Source organism: Labrus bergylta, chromosome 13, assembly GCF_963930695.1.
Source record: "Labrus bergylta chromosome 13, fLabBer1.1, whole genome shotgun sequence".
NCBI lineage: Eukaryota > Metazoa > Chordata > Actinopteri > Labriformes > Labridae > Labrus > Labrus bergylta.
The window spans coordinates 10192806-10211086 of NC_089207.1; the positions used below are offsets into that span (position 1 = coordinate 10192806).

General features: G+C 40.9%; 1 protein-coding gene across 1 annotated transcript in view; it reads right to left on the minus strand.

The window, feature by feature from the left end:
• Positions 1–18281, minus strand: part of xpo4 (exportin 4) — a 53704-nt gene that overhangs the window by 12642 nt on the left and 22781 nt on the right. Inside the window, exon 8 of the mRNA XM_020632029.3 lies at positions 7057–7214. Coding sequence (XP_020487685.2) covers positions 7057–7214 — 158 coding nt within the window. The remainder of the gene's footprint in view (positions 1–7056; positions 7215–18281) is intronic.

Below are 18281 nucleotides of genomic sequence, written 5' to 3' on the forward strand. Positions count from 1 at the left end.
AACACAGATATTAAAAGTGTGAGTCAATTAAATGTTTAATTATGTCATGAGACTCAGAAGTGAGAAACATAAAATCAAGTACAGCGTGTACAGAAGTATGTATTTCTACATTTTATGATACATCTGCTGCCAGCGTTACATTGACTGATGAAAATCAATTTAAAAATGTAACTGAAGGGAGTCCATACAGCTTCTCTTCGATCGAGGATTCAAACCCGTGTTTTGGCCTGCGGAGGGACGGTTTCAACTCTGCAGGGTGATGCCGGGGCTAAACTGGGGTCAATTTCAATCTAACTCACAGACGACTGAGGTTTGGAAAAAGGCATGAAAATTGATCCTTAACCAAAACTGGTGGGAAACTTGACCGCTGAGCACTTTTCCACTGCTGCATCTGAGATGTTTATGGTATATATGTGCCTCTCGGTTCTGTACTCACAGTAAAAAAAACAGAGTTAACTGTCGACTGTAAAGACTGTAATTACTCTTTTTAAGAGAACATTTCATGATCAGATTATACCATGAAGACGGGCGTGACAGGCCTGGACATGCTCAACATAATTCACACACACACGTTGTATTTTAAAAAAACATATGAAGTCAGTTTTAATTTAAATACTAGAGCATCTGGACAAATATAAGCACAGTGCATGCACAGCACATGTAAAGAGAAGGATCACACTCATATATAATGCAGCAAAGTTTCTGGAACAGACTCACACACAGAACTACTCTGCAGCCATGTTAGAGACTCTGTGAGACTGCACCAAGACTTATGTTGGTCCTGATACGATACTAGTGAAAATCAAACGACATCGCTACATGTGTGATGCCACAACAAAAATAAATGCCCCATTGTTTTCAGAGCTTAATTAATCATGATTAACAAGTTCATGCAGACAGCCCTATTCTGAACGTCAAGTCCGTCTTTACTTCGACGGTTGAAAGAGGAAGAGTCTCTGTTGTCCTTTTTTTGGATGTACGAGTTAACACAGCACAGAAATTAAACATACACAGTCATATTACTGAAGCTAAATATAACATTCTCACAGCTTTTGCTCATCATGTTGACGTCAAACAGTATCTCACTCAGCCACTATCAGGAGAGTCTTAAAAACCACTCAGTCCATCTTATCATCACCTCCAGACACCCAGAGTCCGTGCACAGCGCGAGAACACTGTGTGTGAAGGACGCTCCTGAAATAGCTTTAATTATGTCTGTCTCTTTCAAAAACGTCCATAACTTATATCAACACGAAGTCCTGCTCAAGCAGACGGATGGATGTGTGATTAACTGTGCAGCGTTTAAGGTCACAGACTGAAACCAAGAGCGAAACCAAAACCAGAACTAATTCTAGGAGTCCATGATTGTTTAAAAAAATCCACTAATGGACTTTCGTCATTCATATTGATTGTGGATGTGGCTCAGTGCTACAGTCGGGCGTCTCTCAACCGGAAGGTAAGGGGTTCGATCCCCAGCTCCTGCAGCCACATGTCCGATGTGTCCTTGGGCAAGACACTTAAACCAGAGTTGCTCCCGCTGCTTCGTCAGCCGCATGTGAATGTGTATGAATGGGATTAGTTAACACTGATGGACTTTTTAAATAGCAGCCTCTGCCATCACTGTGTGAATGTGTAAAACTATTGAGTATTCAGAAGACTAGAACAGTACTATAAAAGCTCAAGTCCATTTACCATTTTGTTTTCACATGCAACACATTTTGTTTCTTGAAACATTAAAAAGATTTAACAAGAGCTGCCAGATTCACTTTGCGAAAAGCCCTTCTTCAATCCACTTGTACTTGAAATCTTGTTCTTAAGAATAACATTTAATGTGAAACGAACTGCATTAACTGAAATTCGCAGAAAAGAGTCGTCACAGAATGACAAAACTGTTAAACCTCATTAAAAAAAAAAAAACTTGTGAGCGGGCAGATGGAGCAAAAAAATAAGACAATTAAATTTAATGTGTGAGAAAGCTCATGTTCCAAATCAACAATAACATGCGGAACAAAACAACGCCCAAACAAAGACATGGAGCTGGAGATTTGTCCAAAAACGTGTCGAGCTTCTCCTTTCAAAACACACTTTACAAGCAATGCATTTCAAATGAAAGTTACACGAGCAGCAAAGCAAACACATCACAACATACATCCTCCTATAAGGGAGCTATCAAGGTCATAATTTGTAAAATTGTATTTTTTCCTTTGTTTTGTAGAAAATAGAAACAACCACAAAAACAATCATCAGAATGTTGTCTAAAAACCATGTAGAAACACAACATTAGATAGTATTCAGAATACTGAGCAGGGCATTTTAAAGCTGAACATTTAACCATATTAGTTATCTCTCTGGACACACAGTTTCCAAATGCACCAAAATAAAACCAGTTTGCTCTGATTTTTTTGAGGGTGCAAACGACAAAACAAACACGGATCTTGTGTGCGTTTCAGCTGCAGAGCAGAACCACCAGATCCAGACACCATACTGACTGTTGTAAACATAACAAAACCACGGTCACTCCTTTTTTTTTTGGGGGGGGGGGGGGCATTTTCTGCCTTTATTGGAGAGACAGCACAGTGGATAGAGTTGGAAATCAGGGAGATGGAGAGTGGGGATTGACATGCGGGAAAGGAGCCACAGGTTGGATTTGAACCTGGGCCACCCACTTGGAGGGCGATAGTCTCCATACATGGGGCACGCACACTAACCACTGCACCACCAGCGCTCCAAAACCACGGTCACTCTTAAGAGACCAGAAGCAAAACTAAACCCAGTAAAAACTCAATATTTACCGCTAAGATAAATATGGGAAGATAAAAATAAACGAGACAAACTCAAGGCAAAGACAACGCTATCTTCATTTCATATAAAACATTAAAGCACTTGAATGAGGACAAACAGGGCTGTTCCTAAATCCTACATTTGCTGACATATCGTATGTATAATATATTGATAACTTAATACTGCTTTACTGTCGCAGGCTCTACTTATGAATCATGAGAACATGCAGCTCTATTAGCCGGGAGCTAACCCACAGAGTCCTGTACCAAACACACACCTCAAATATTCATGTTTAGGGTTTTCCACGTCTGCAGAGATGAAAGCACATAAAGACGCTCAGGGGGGAAATCCTCTTTAACCCCTCTATAACAAACCATCCCCGCCCCAGCACTGAAGTTTCCTGAGTATGTTAGTCTTCTCTGTGCGGCCTGTGCTGCTCATAAATCGGAAGAAGTCTTAATACTGAAGCTTTATTTGAATTGATGCACCTCTCCGCAGTGAGAGAGAGAAGCGTTGTGTGTGAGAGGCCGAGCTAACCTCTATCAGATGGAGTTAAATTGCGAGCAGAACTGTTCAATCACAGCAGATCTGCCATCCCTCGCCGCATGGTTTTCCGATGAGGCAATTGGAAAAAAGCTCCAAGAATAGGTGATTACAGACGGAGCGGGAGAGCAGGGCAGAGAGAGAGAGAGGGAGAGACCCCTGCTCACTGGATCATGTGCTCCAACAACATGCTCATGTGCACATTAAAATACGTCTCAGTTATTCAAACATGTGAGCGCGCCCCCCTACTTCACATCAGAACCACTTTGCCTACAAATGAACATAAAACACTTCAGCTGTACTTAATGCTTTCAGCTCATCACACACACCGTTTCCATGAACACAACGATTTCTGTTTAAAACCTTTTCTAACTCATTGGTTTATCCAAAACATTAAAACAAATTCTGGGTATCAAACTTTAATTTATGATTCAAATGTGTTTGTAGCACCAAGTAGTAAAAACTTTGACGTCACACAGCTGGAAGAGAATACGACGTGCTCTCATTTAATTTAAAGTTGTGTCAGTTTGAACTATTTAATTTATGTTGAACCCTGTATTGCTGCTGATGTTTCACAACACTTTTCAAAGAAATAAAGAGTTTATTTTATTGTGAAAAGCTTCTCATATTTCAAACAGAACCGTTACACAAGTGAATGGTTTAGTATTTTATAAGTTTTATAGATTATTGTTTGAGGTGCACGCAGCCTTTCACCATGTTTGACCTTGATCAGTCTGTGGGCTCGACTCACATTGTGTAGAAATAAAAAGACTGAAGTGAGATGAAAAGACTGAGAATGTTTTCTTATTTGACATAACAGTTCTTGATATAGTTTAATTTTGTGGACATAATATGCAGTTTAAAACTTAAATTGCAATAAAATTGTATCGCAATTCTCAGCATATCTGAAAATATTTAAAATCTCTCTTAAAAGCCTCTGGTGATTCCCAGTCCTAGTTTTTTCTGTTAGTTTGACTTGTGTCTATGATGTTGTCTTTTTTTAATTTTTTTTAAATTTTTTTTAAATTGCTCGCCATTGAGATCAAATTTCAGCCAATCACAGTTCACTGAATGAATCAAACACATCTCAACAAGTAGCTGAAAATGTAAGGCAGCGTTTTTAAAAGGATCATTTAGAAACACATTAGGTCAAATCCATTAAAGGCTTCATGACTAAATAATAAAACCATGCATGGTACTTAAAGAGAAACATGTAAGCCAATGAGATGACAGAGCTTCCCCCCCCCCCTGCACTCTGAAGTCCTTTTTTAAAAAGTGCAGAAATAATGGAAGCAGCAGAAACAGGTTGAAATAAAGGACTGAACGACGGCCTCAAGGTCAGTGAGAGTCTATAATTATTGGATTTTTTTATGTTCTTCTTAGCTCATAAAAAAACATGAATCCAGTCTGACTTACGGATGTTTGGCTCTGTTTGAGGTTTTCACATTCACAGTGTTCTGGTTTTAAACTGGTATTAAAACAGTAACTCCCCTCGTAAAAAGATACGGCTTCTCTTTAAACCTTTAGGTAGCTGTACCTGATACCCAGTGGCTAAAAACAGAACCCAAACCACTTTAAATGCATCCCCACCCCCGAAGACCCCCCAAACACACTCAATACGGACACCACACACAGGAACAATCAATAGGCTCCAAACAGCCGCCTGTCTGTGTGGAACGCCACGGGCTTACACAACCCGTACTGTTACTCAGCACAAAATCTATTTCTTCACATGACCTGTTCGAACAAGCGGGCCGCGCTGGAGCGAGAATCACTGCTGAACGGAGGAAGGTCCGGTGGCTCAGGTTCTCCGACGCCACACACCTGCCCACAACGACTCAAATCTAAAGCCGGTTAAACCGCCTCAGTCGTGAATCACCACGAGTTATACGCTGGTTAATGTACAGGATCTTCATGTGGTCTTAATTCATCTTAAACTTAAATTATTTAACATTTCTGAGGATAACTTTGGTGTCATGTTCTGGATTTGTTGATTGGAGCTTGTGTGTTGGATTATTTTAGGCGGACTGAGACAGTTATGTCGGATTTGAAGCCATGCATGTTTACAGACTCCTGAGTCGTAAATCCAAAATGACATCAATGCAGGACGCAGAAGTGGGAAAGGGGAAGGACTCGATATTAGGGCTGGGAAACTTTGGGTGTCTCACGATTCCATTTCGATTCTTGGGGTCAGGATTCAATTCAGAATTCAAAACGATTCTGGATTCATGATTTAAAGTCTATTTTTGAATTAGTACATACTTCAGGATCTACTCCAGTCATCTGTGAGACTGGCTGAATTTCTTGCTGCTCCATTTGGTATTCTGCTGAGTGAAAGAGCTGGCCTTAACACTTAGCAGGCAGTGACTGATTAGCCCAAAAAAAGTTATGAATCTATCTAAAATCTCAGAAGAGACTTTGTCAAACATTTACTTTATTTGTGTTGATTATTGTGAGTTTTTTTGCTCTCAAATGAATGGATTCTTGTTGTTGTATTTTCTTACTTGTATACGACAAATATTTTCATCCAACAGAGGGACGCAGTAGGGGATCAATAATTTACAATTGGGGGGAGATAAAATATGGATACAACAAATCTTGCTCGTCTCGTGAGATACAATTATAAAATCAAAAGATGCCAAATATTGAATTAAAATAAAACTTTTTTTTTTTACAGCTCTCGAACCAGATTTCTCTGCCAGTTTGACTCATCCCATTGCATCACTGCTTCATGACCCTCAAAGCCAAGCCTCCCCCTCAGGTTTTGAACCGACGCCATAGAGTAGGTAGATGCTAAAAACAGAGGTCATAAAAACACAGACTGAAGGAGTAATTACAAAAAGCAGATGTCACAGTATGAGTCACACACTCCTGCTGACGTTGGCCTCCAGCACTTGTTGAGTCTCTGAATTCAACAAACATGAAATCCTTGACTGGAAGGAGATAAAGTACGGAGACTGTAGCCGAGGTAATGTGAAGGTAACCGTGTTTACTCATCCTGCTTTCTGAGCGCCGCTCTATTTTAAGTTGGAATGATCAGCTGAGATTTTAATAAAAGCATTAGATTTTCATTAAAGGTACAAACATAATCTACACTTTATCCAGAATGCACATCTGCACTGTCACATAGATTAAATGTCATTTTCATCTAATCTCTTTTTATTTTATACAAATCCTTCTGTGCCACACTTTTTGCTTCCCCCCCCAAAGGGTCAATGCAACAAAGAGTAATTTATTAAAAACAAACAGGGATGCAACAGCTGAAGATCTCATGGTAGACTCTCAGGAGTCTACAGTCGGGCTCGCAGCAGACTCACACACATTCAGATTTGAGCTCTATCATAATAGCGTCATCGTTCTAAGGAGCTCACAATGAAACGCCATTATGCTAACATCAAGCAGGACTAATGATCACCATTTAGCGTGCAAGGATGTCAGACAACTAGCTAAACAAAGCACTGAACAACACGAGTAGCTGATGTCAAAAGAGGAACCTATGCGTCCGAACAAATTGTATTTTAATAAAAGTTATTAGCGTTCATCCTCTGGAAGCTACGACTATCTGAAAACTATTAGGACAGTTGTGGAGATAATTCAGTCTAGACCATGGATGTAGACGGTCAAATGTTACCATTCATAAGACGCAACAAAGTACTGAGCAAGGAACTGAGATTATTTATAAGCCACAGGTGGAGCATTTGTCCAGTTTTCCAGCACAAGTGAAGGACTCACCCGTTAATCATGCTGAGCAGGCCCTCCACCAGGTGGGCGAGGTACGAGACCTGGGCGCTCTCGTCGGGGAAGACGGGCCCATGCATGGAGGCCAGCTGGGCCAGGCACTGCAGGGAGTCCTGTGCCATGTCCGAGTCCTCCCGAATCTTCCTGTGCACCTGAAAGACAAGAGAAGGAAGGTCAGTCTTCTTTTTTCAAGATGTGAAAAAAAAAAAAAAGTAGTCTCATCGAGTAGAAGGAATAATCAGCCTCAGTGAACAAACAGTTACTTAGCATGTACTAGAAAAGGACAGAAGAATACATGTGATGTGGATAAACACACTTTTAACTATTTACTGAAAAAAGCAAAGCTCCTTTCAGTTTTGTTTTTAATGTTCACCTGCATTAAGAGAAGAGATGCCTCCCATGTTTCCCTTTTGATTATTCCCTTTTTGTAATAAAGATGGGAAATCTATGTTGAGCATCTAGTTTGATCTGAGTAAGTGTCTTGAAGTCTCCCTGTTTTTTAAGACTACTCACACAACAGGAAGGTAGCTCTCAAAGGTGCCTTTTGAAATATAAGATGCCTCACATTAAGCATTAAATGAATTTGAAATAAACAAGTCCAAGAGTAACAACAAAAATAAAAGAGGAAGCTGTTAGGGGGAGACAGAGAAAGGAAAATCAATGTTTGAGCGAAGCCGTCTCCTTGGCTCCTCTGTTTGTTAGAAATATAAATGTAGGTGAATTCTCACAAAAATGTTCTGTTCAAATCTCTCAGCTTTGATTTGATTTATTTCACTCTCTCTTTATGTTTTCACTTTTTAGGGACGTCAGAATTATCTTGGGAGTTTGGAGTATTATTTGTGATATTAGTTCAATTTAAGTGTTAAACTTCTTGTTTTATTTGAATATTACAGGAGGGTAAATTAATACATGCGTACTTTCTTAATATAAATGACCAACAGGATACCTCGTGCACAGCCAACCTACGGTCTAAAGAGCCGCTTGTTAGCAGCAAAACAAAGCATGCCGGGTGAACCTGAGGAAGCTACAGGCGGCTACGTGGTGTTAAATCACAACAAAGTGACGGTAAAGTTATCTTCAGTGTGTCACAGATTATTGATTTATTTACACCAAGCTTTAAGTCTTTTCTTTAAGTTTCATATCATGTGTGCACAGATTGTTAAAAAAAATCCAGAGATTTCTGCATTCTTAAAATAAATTCTTCCTTTTGAATATTTTTTAAATATCTAATTAAATGTAATTTTTATAAAGTTTACAAAGTCCTACCAATTAAATAAATACAGAACACCAGTCACCAGATTTATGCGAGCTGCAACGAGACATTTATAGGATTATCCCATTTAAAAAAAAGATCATTTAAGCATAAAAAAATAAATAAAAAAAAAGGATTCTCGTTACATGTTGCTGAGCTTCCTAACCGCTTACAGTAACCAGCGGTAGTTTTCACCACAGGTAGAATGGATAACAGTCTCCTGCATACAAAATCACTGCAGCCACCTTTTATTTCAAGTGTATACTGTTTCCTGAAAGCCAGCGAAAAAATGTCTTACAAATATGAGTCTATGAAACATGAGGACAAAATTCAAGACCCTTGCTCATTAAAATTAAATCAACAGAATGCTTTATTTTAGGGAACATAGTTAGATAATATTTCTCAGAGACTCAGAAGACTTTTTCTGCCACTGAAGAAACCCTGAGATAAGACTGATTTGTCTCCTATTTGTCCAATAAATGTATTACGGGACGTTGGTCGGATTCCCCAAAATAAACTGTGGAAAATGGCATCTAAACAGACAGCATTGATTTTGCGCTGATGCCATAACATGCTTGCATGCTTCTTGTTATTGGCACTACATTACAGATCAATCGTAAAGAGAATGCAGCTTTCAAATCAAAGTCCCGGGCACAGAAGGAAAAGGTGAACCTGTGTGATCCTCCTGTCAACACTTTTAAAAACAGACCGGCAGATACAAGGCAAGGTGAACACTGTACTCACTGGTGTAACCCAGCAAGCAGAGACGAAGCGAAGAACGGATTTGTTTTAGCACAGTCGGTCTTCAGACACTGTGACCCCGGTCTCAAGCAAACACTCACTGAGCCCGTCTGAGCCCACAGACAGCCTCAATCAAACCCAGAGTGGAAAAAAAATCTGGGAAAAGATCTACTCGATTCAGTCTCATAGCAGTCCAGAGCTTTCGGTCAGTTTTGAGATTTGGAGGTTTGTTCGTTCTGAGCTGTCACACTCCAGCAGAAGACGAGACATTGTTTTTTTGCCAACTGTGCACACAGACATACACACGCAGCAAGGTAGCAGCAGTAACAGCGCAGCGAGTCATCACAGCCTCTCAGCAACATGTTTCCAATAACGGTAAAATGCGGACGTCTGGAGCTCAGCTGCGTTCCTCCTGTGAGCTCTCCCTCCTCTGCGAGTCCGAGCCCTTTTTTTCCTTTCCTCTTCTTCTCCTGTCTCTTGAACTGTCATCCTCTTAAATCCAGAGTGTCTTCACCGGCTTCACACACTAAGCCAGCGCATGACTCCATCGCAGCAGCAATCAAACTTTCAACCTCCCTCTCCTTGTTGCTTCTTCTTCCTCCTCCTCCTCCTCCTCTCCAGTGCTTTCCCCTTCTCACTCCCTCAAACCCCAAAAATTCCTTCCTGCTGCCTCTCCCCTCTCCTCCTACCCTCTCGTCCCTCTCCCTGTGCTCTACAGCTGGGGTTCCTGGTTGGTTGTAAGCCACGCTTGCTGGAAATCTTGGGAGATCTCAGATGCTAACGTAGTGTAGCCACTGTAGTTTTCAGCACTGCTGCTGCTTCCCTCTTCCAGAGCGTGAAGTCATCCTCTGGAAGAACTCAGTGAGAGGAGGAGGAGGAGGAGGAGGAGGAGGAGGAGGTGGGGTGCCGGGTGAGTGAGCGAGAGACAGAAAGAGAGAGAGAGAGAGAGAGAGAGAGGGGTGGGAGAGGTAGCGCAAGGCCAGAGGATTGAGCAGCAAGCTCTGAAAAAGCAGCTGCACCAGCGAATGATCCGTGCGATGCCAGTAATGTCAGTCGCCTTGAGTCTGACTATAGTTAGAGATACATAGTGTGTGTGTGTGTGTGTGTGTGTGTGTGTGTGTGTGTGTGTGTGTGTGTGTGTGTGTGTGTGTGTGTGTGTGTGTGTGGGTGTGTGGGTTGACTGAAGGAAAGGGAACAAAAAAAAAAACAATATGGAAACATTTTGTGCATGCAGATCAGATGACAGTAGATTTTGCATGCTGATTAAACAATGGATTTAGGATCAGAGAAGCTGTTCTGAATGACAACAACAACAACATGGATGATAATGTGGCGTGTATTAAAATGTGGTGTGTATTTAATTTGCTTCATCAAGTAGGAAGAGAGCAGACATAAAACTAATGAAGGGCTTGGTGAAGTCTGATACTGTAGGAGGCATTAGTATTCTAAAATGTGTCCAGTAAAAATACAGTAGCACAACAAGCTTCTACGATAGAACGACTTCCCCGCAGGTTATTTTCTGTAGACCTTTAAAGACGACTTTGGCCGCTGTTTTAAAGATCTTGAAAAGTCTTTTTTTTTTCACCAACTATTTATAGATGTTGATTAAATGTCAATGTTTCGACCAAGTATCAAAACTTACACTCACACATTCACGCACATGTTAGCAGAGATTTGCAAGTCGTATCTCGTTCATCACCAACCACAAAAAGATGTATTGGGCAGGGTTGGATTTGATCCCAGGTTGCCTGCATGTAAGCTCAACGCGTGTTACCGCCAGCCCCCGGTCAGAGCAGCACAGCCTATGTACCTGCACATGTGTGGTCTCGCCTTTACGATGTCTGTGAATCTTCTCGTCCACATCAGACAGACTATAGAGTCTAATTTATGATTTTTATAATGGGCTGCTGCAAAACGTTTTATTTTTTAATCATCATTTCGTCACCCTAAAATGGACACATTATAGAGCTGGACAATTCAACAAGTATTCATTTCAATTACCATTCTGTCTTCTCACAATCATGAAAACAAGAGAATCAAGATTAACGTAGTCTGTTTCGTCCGTAGGTTTTGTTCCATTTGGTTATGTTAAAGCGTTTGTTGTTAAATTTCTGCCCCAAGAGTTCTTCACCACTACCTCAAAAAAAACATAGTTTATTTATTTTGATTATACACTTTATTTATTTCTTGAGTACTCAGAAATTGTGATCTCAATATCAATCAAAAATAATCGTGATTATAATTGTTGCCATAATCAAGCAGAATACCCTAGCAAACCGGGGGGAAAAAAAATCACATCATTTACATTTCATTTTAAAAGATTAAACCTTCCCTTTCCTTTAAACAGACACAGCCGACGTTCGGCGCTAACTTTGGGTTTGGAGCGGTTTATTACTACATAAGGTATCTCTGAGAAGATACGATAGCTTTAACAAAAAGGAAAAGAAAAGGCAGACGAGGAGGGTGAAGGAAATAAGATAAAGAAAGATATATGAGAGGAACTTTACAATCAGAGGAGGAGAGGAAAAGAGGGAATAAATGAAGAGAGAGAAAAGAGAAGTGGAGTGAGTTATGATATTTATAGAAGGAGACAAAGCCTGGTGTCTGTTTCCTCAGGGGGGCTCAGAGGCTCATCTTTCTGTTTTTTCAAATCAACACTCTGCTTCCAGCTTATTGTCTTTTGCTCGCTCTTTTCCACCTCCCCTCCCCCTCTCTCTCTCTCTCTCTCGCTCAGATTGGGTTACTGTTTGCCTGCAGGCCGAGTCAGACGGGAATCAGCCTGTGCTGCAGCCTCATCAGTCCCTGCACTCCACACTGATTGTGTTTACTGGGAAAACACAAAATGCTTTACTGTATGTGCTCTGGTATTTATATCTCTGTGAGGACATTAAAGACGCTGCTATCACAGTCTAAACCTCATAACATGATAGAAAAAATACAGAAGCCTTAAGCGCATATGCATCCACACTGTTTGTTAACCGCCTTGTCAGTGCTTTCTCGTTAGTTACTCAGGATCACAATTTATATGTCAGGCATCCCCAGAGTAGCAAACGCCGGCATGTCATGATCCGGCTCACACATTGACCAGCCTATTGTTTCATTGTCTAGATCTCCAGTAATGTATCCCAATATCACAAGAAAACACGTTTCAAAGCAATGAGATAAACAAATGTGTTATAACGGGAATGAGATGTTGAGAAAACAGCTTGGTATTGGATTGTCCATTATTTCCTTATTTAAGATTTTTATTGGGTCTTCACTTTATTGGATAGGACAACTGAAGAGAGACAGAATGACATATTATGGGAGGAGAGAGTGGAGGGATGACATGCAGCAAATGGTCGGAGTCGAACCCACGGTCGCTGCGACGAGGACTTCAGCCTCGGTACATGGGGGGGCGCAACATAACCACTAGGCTACCGGCGACCAGACTGTCCATTTATATCTAATCTGGTGAATGAATAGTGGAGAAGTATTTCATCATGATTTTGCATCAAGACTAAAAATGCTAAAATGGTGCTGCTGATGTGGTGGTGTTCGCAATATGAGCTCAGCTGATTACACACCAAGACTGTTTTTTTTTTTTAGAATCCATCAAACACAGAAGTAATTGCTCACTATTGTGGATAACCTGTTGCCTTTGATGCGTTTCTTTGTCTTGGATTGTCGTACATTGAGGGTCTTCGGGTTTTAGACTGTTACTTTGACAAAAACAGGCAATTTAATGACGTCACTTTGGAAAAGATCTGGGAAATTCTGATGCACATTTTCCACATTTTCGAGTCGCAGTTTGTACAAAACATCTGTACTGTAGCTACAGAGTAACCCCTCTATAAACAACCATGAATTCAGCTTTTTGCCCGTAGATGTGTTGGTTAAAGTATTGGAGGACTAAAGTGTCTGTGTGTGTGTTTGCCATTGTGTCTGAAGAGGTGAAGTAGGTTATTGTGTTCCTGCAGTGTTACTGGAGTGCGTCTGTGTAGATATCCATTTGATGCGATGAAATAAACCAGATGCATCCACTGATCTTGGATGAGTGTGTGTGTGTTTGCGTTTGCATGCGGCTACACACTCAATCACAATTTGCTGCCGCTCTCTAATCACTCCGAGCCAAAACAGAAACTGAAAACCCTGAGAAACAAAAACACACAAAAACACAGCTCGAGTCAAAATTACAGTCGCTTCAGAGCGTGTGTGTTTTTTTAATTTTTTTGCACTGTTCTTTTCTCCTTACTCTCCGTTCTGTTTGAGTGGAAATGTGCACTCCGGTCAAAAGGTATAACATGGACAAAAGTAGAAGGGTTTCTTTCTGAAGGAGGTCAACAATCGCACAAGGTTTTCAATTTAGCACGGCCCATTTATCCCGAGACCTCTCTCTCTCTCTCCTGCAGATTACATCCACTCCTTCTCTAAATTGTCTTTCTCTGTTCTGTCTTCTTCTTTGTCTCCACTGTAAAAAAAAAAACATATATGCCTCTCCTTTATCCCTGATTCTCTTGTTAGCCTTTTCCTCACCACCTCATACCATTACTCTTTTTTTGCCGCAATATTTCTTCCACTCTGTCGACAAGCCACCCGCAATCCCTCAATCCCAGGAACTCAGAGGCGTGGTTGTCACCAGCTGAATGGAACAGAGACTTCAGTAAAAGACCCTGGGGGACAGAATGACACTCTGGCAGAATAAGCATCTTCTCAGCAGTAAAATGTCCGCTAAACGCTTCACAATTATTAAGCTGATACGACAATGTGTCCTTTTTCTCTCAGTCTAAAGGGAGATCATGACCCTCAGGCCAATGAGTCATGACCTGGGTAAGTGATATATCATCTATTTATTTGTGAAGTTCCCTGCCTTTGGGAGAATTATGGGATACGCCGAAGGATACTGTCACATGAGGTCTGGTGGAGTCGAGGATCAAACTGCCGATCTTCTGATTAGTAGACATCCTGTGAGCCGAGGCCCTCGGTTCAGCCGTTTTATTGTCGTGTCTGTCACACGTTTACTTCAATAAAAGCACAGCAAATAGTTGACCTTAGACTGTCTGCACGCCATCGTTACCATCTCCGTGCGTGTAATTAAACTGCTGCATTATGTTTTCTCTTCACCGGTATGTTCTTCTCTACTCTTTTGTTGATATTCTGATTCTGTCAAACGTCACTTAGCATTGATATAAAAGCAATCTTTCTAATTTGAGGGACACATAGCGCAGTGTGTTACTTTGTCCACCACTGCTGTTCTGCGTCGTTCTTTTTACACCATGTCTTGCCTTCCCTCCTCTCTGACCCTGATTGTTCCCGCTGTGAGGTTCATGTGTGAACAAACAACCAGATCAGGAGGATTTCAAAAGCAGTCCTCCTGAAATCCTCTAAAAGATTTCCAGGAGTGTACATGTGAAAGCAGCTTTAGTGTGCATGCACTACTATGTAAAGTACTGAAGGTCAAATTTAGCACAGTAATCCATCTGTTAGAGCTGATCGATGATCTGCAAAGAAACGAGTTTGATTTAAGCCATAGTGGTATCGGGGTTCTTTTTTTAAACTATACAAAACGTGCATTTGTTTAAAATCCTGGGCTAACTAGCCTTGTAACTCTGACCCTTTCTGAATTAATATCAATGACTTAGCTGCGTCCTTAGACTTCTCTTTCACCTTGTCATAAAACCCTATTATCCTAAACTATCCTAAAAAAGAAACTAAAATATGGTCGATGATAACTCTCCAATCCGAGACTGACAGACCTCCTTGTGTCAGAGCAGACATTTACAACACAGACCAGTGAAGGAGCCCCGGAGCCAGACACCCACGCACAGAGGGACCACGACTCCACGGAGCCCCTCAAACAGGGTGATGAGTTTGTGTGTAAGAGTGATGGGTGGGTTACTGCGGTAGTTAACAGGGGGGGCCCCTAATCCTGGGGCCAGGCTCTAATCCCCCCACTGGTATGATGTGGACTGTGACCCTGACGGCACGTGTCTCTGTGTACCCCTCTTTACAGACAGACAGACAGACAGACAGACAGACAGACAGACAGACAGACAGACAGACAGACAGACAGACACACACACACACACACACACACACACACACACACACACACACACACACACACACACACACACACACACACACACACACACACACACACACACACACACACACACACACACACACACACACACACACACACACACACACACACACACACACACACACACACACACACACACACACACACACACACACACACACACACACACACACAGCCTGTTACCTCTCACAGCTGAGGAGATGCGGCAGCTGAGACAGCAAAGGACCCCATTAAATTGAATAAATATACAAACACACAGACTCATACACACGGGCACACACACACACACACACACACACAAACACACATAAACCAACTTATATAAACACACACTACTTAAAAACACACAAACAAACTTGACATCTCATATTTACACTATCCCACAGAGACGGATATGCCCCCAACACAAACAAAAATTCATGCAACACAACCAGAGGGATGCTGTTACACAAACATAGACACACAGACACAGACAGACACACAGACACACACACACACACACACACACACACACACACACACACACACACATACACTCACACTCGGACAGCTGACGGTGCCACAGCAGCCCTACAATAACAAACAGTTGAGCTACTAGAAATACCAGAGCGGGAGATGAGACTGGACGTCTGAAAACTGAAACCAACACAAAACACATCCTGCAGATTCCAGCAGCAAAGACAAGCGACCGAAAAATGACAAATATTTTTATTCATGCCAAAGTGCTGCTGCTGCTGCCGGCCAATCAAAGGCTTGATTACGCCTGTGCGCTTTGTGTTTCAACCCTCTGATTACGGGCGCTGTTTGGAGACGGTTATAGTTATTTGTGATTGCCATGTGAATTAAGAAGAAGTCTAAAAGCATACAAATGGCTGTCAATGAATGCTGATTATCAGACTTTTACTGGGGCACAGAAAAAGTAAGAATGAGCATTGGTAGATTTAATAACAACAACTTTTATTTAAATAATGACTTCAAAACTTCAGAGTGGTTCATGTTGGTCTGTTTCTGCAGTCACATCAGCTACATTAAAAGAAAAACTATAACCACCAAAGAAACTGTCAAAAGTGTTGACCTTCTGTTGTTTCATCATCATTTTCTTTTTGGTGTGTGTCTGTCGTTTTTGTCTCCTTCTGTATTTTTAATTGTATTGTTCTGCCCCATGGACAGCAGCACTTTAAACAGCTGTTGCTGGATTTTCATTTTATTTTGGGGGCTTTGATGCCTGGATAGAGAAGGAAAAATGGATGAGAGAGAGGGGAATGACATGCAGCAAAGTGCCAAGCGCTGGAGTCAAACCCGACCGCCTGTTGGAGGATGATAGCCTCTTTACATGAGGCGCCAACATAAGGCCGGGCTAGCTGGCGCAGTAGCTGTTGCCATTTTTAAAAGTGCTTTATAAATACATTTGATTTATTGATTGAGATATCCTTGATGTTAACGCAGAAAGAGACTCCTGAGGGTTTGTTATTCATTCATCATTCATTCATTGCATTCCATGGTTTGTTGTGCTCATGATGAGTATGCAGTATTAAGTCGTGACTGTTGTCCACATTGAGTAAGATTTGTTAGAAATGTTTAGTATTAGCATTAACACTAATTATAAGTAAGGTAAAGCAGAATTTGAGAAGTTTAAGTGACGAATGCTGCAGCAACAACGAGGCACAAAATCATACTAAGCTATTAACCAAGGCCTGACCGATATGAGATTTTTGAGGCCGATACTTTAGGGAGAGAAAAAATTGTGATGTCGATATATCGGCCGATATCTCTCTTCGATCTTTGTGGATGGATAGATAAATTAAAAGATAGATATAGATATTTTTTTTTTTTTTTTTTTTTTACAGTTGAACAAAAGTCTTTATTGGCCAGAATAACAAGAGTGCACTGAAACTCTTCAACTTTTTTAAAAGTTACAAGTTTACAATTATGAATAAAACTATATAAATATAAATAATAAAATTTAATTGAGTAAAGTTAGTTATAGCAGAATATAGGAGATAAAATTTGCTGATACCGATAGTCACATGATATGCTATCGGCTGACATCATCAGCCGGTGAATTAATCAGTCGGGCTCCAATATTAACGATACGGAAATACAGGAAACAGCAATAAACGTATTTCTTAAATAAGCTTTGTAAGTGGGCACTAAACAAAATATCCATGTTGTTTCCACATTTTGTTTTAAAGCTTTAAAATCACCTAACTAGGAAGATCTGCTTCTCAACATCATGAAATGGGACCATTTTGTTAAGAATGGAAATATATTATTAGTTCTGCAGCAACATTACAGGAAAGAAATGGCATCTGGTCTGATTATTTACTCTGAACATAAGTTATTTATATGACTTTTTAAATAATAATAATGACTATCATCACAGATTTTCTTAGCTGAGCTGTAAATATGCTTAATCATCAAACAAGCCCACTAAGCTAAACAGTATCCAACTTAAAGTTTGTGTGTAATGTCCCGCAGCTATACATGTCAGTGAGCAGACGAGGATTTGTGTACGTGCATTGAGCTATAAAAGTAAAGCTGTGTTCAAGTCAGAAACATGCAGCCGACAGAAAGAGTCAGAGCAGCAGTAACAGAGCAGCTTTTGACAAATCTCCTGGAGACACAAAATGCAGAGAAACAGGTAGCAGCAGGCAAAAGCTTTAGAGGACAGGACTGTTAAGACATGTAAAGCTTTATGGAGAAGTGTATCAGATGATGAAAGAGGAGCTAGCTGACCGGTTTGTTCCACACTTTTGTCCCTCTCTCTCTCTCTCGTTTTCTTACCCAGCGTGGGCCGTCTCTTAAAACACACAAAGTCACTGCACGAACAATACACATTCATTTCACAGGGCGGTCCAGTGGACAGCTTCACAATAACACAACCTCAGTGCAAAGCACCAATAAATCTACTTAATGGTGCATCAAAAAACCCACTAAACTAGTAAAAACTCTGCATGTACCAAAACGAGGAGGTCAAGTGAGCCAACATGAAAAGGCAAACTGTCTGTTTGTTTATCATAAATAACCCACCATGCAGAGCGCGGGAGGGAAAGGGTGTAAGAAGAGCACTGTAATGGAAATGTACGAGACAAGAAGGCCATCACTTTGGATCTGAACGACGACCTCCCTGACAGGAGAACC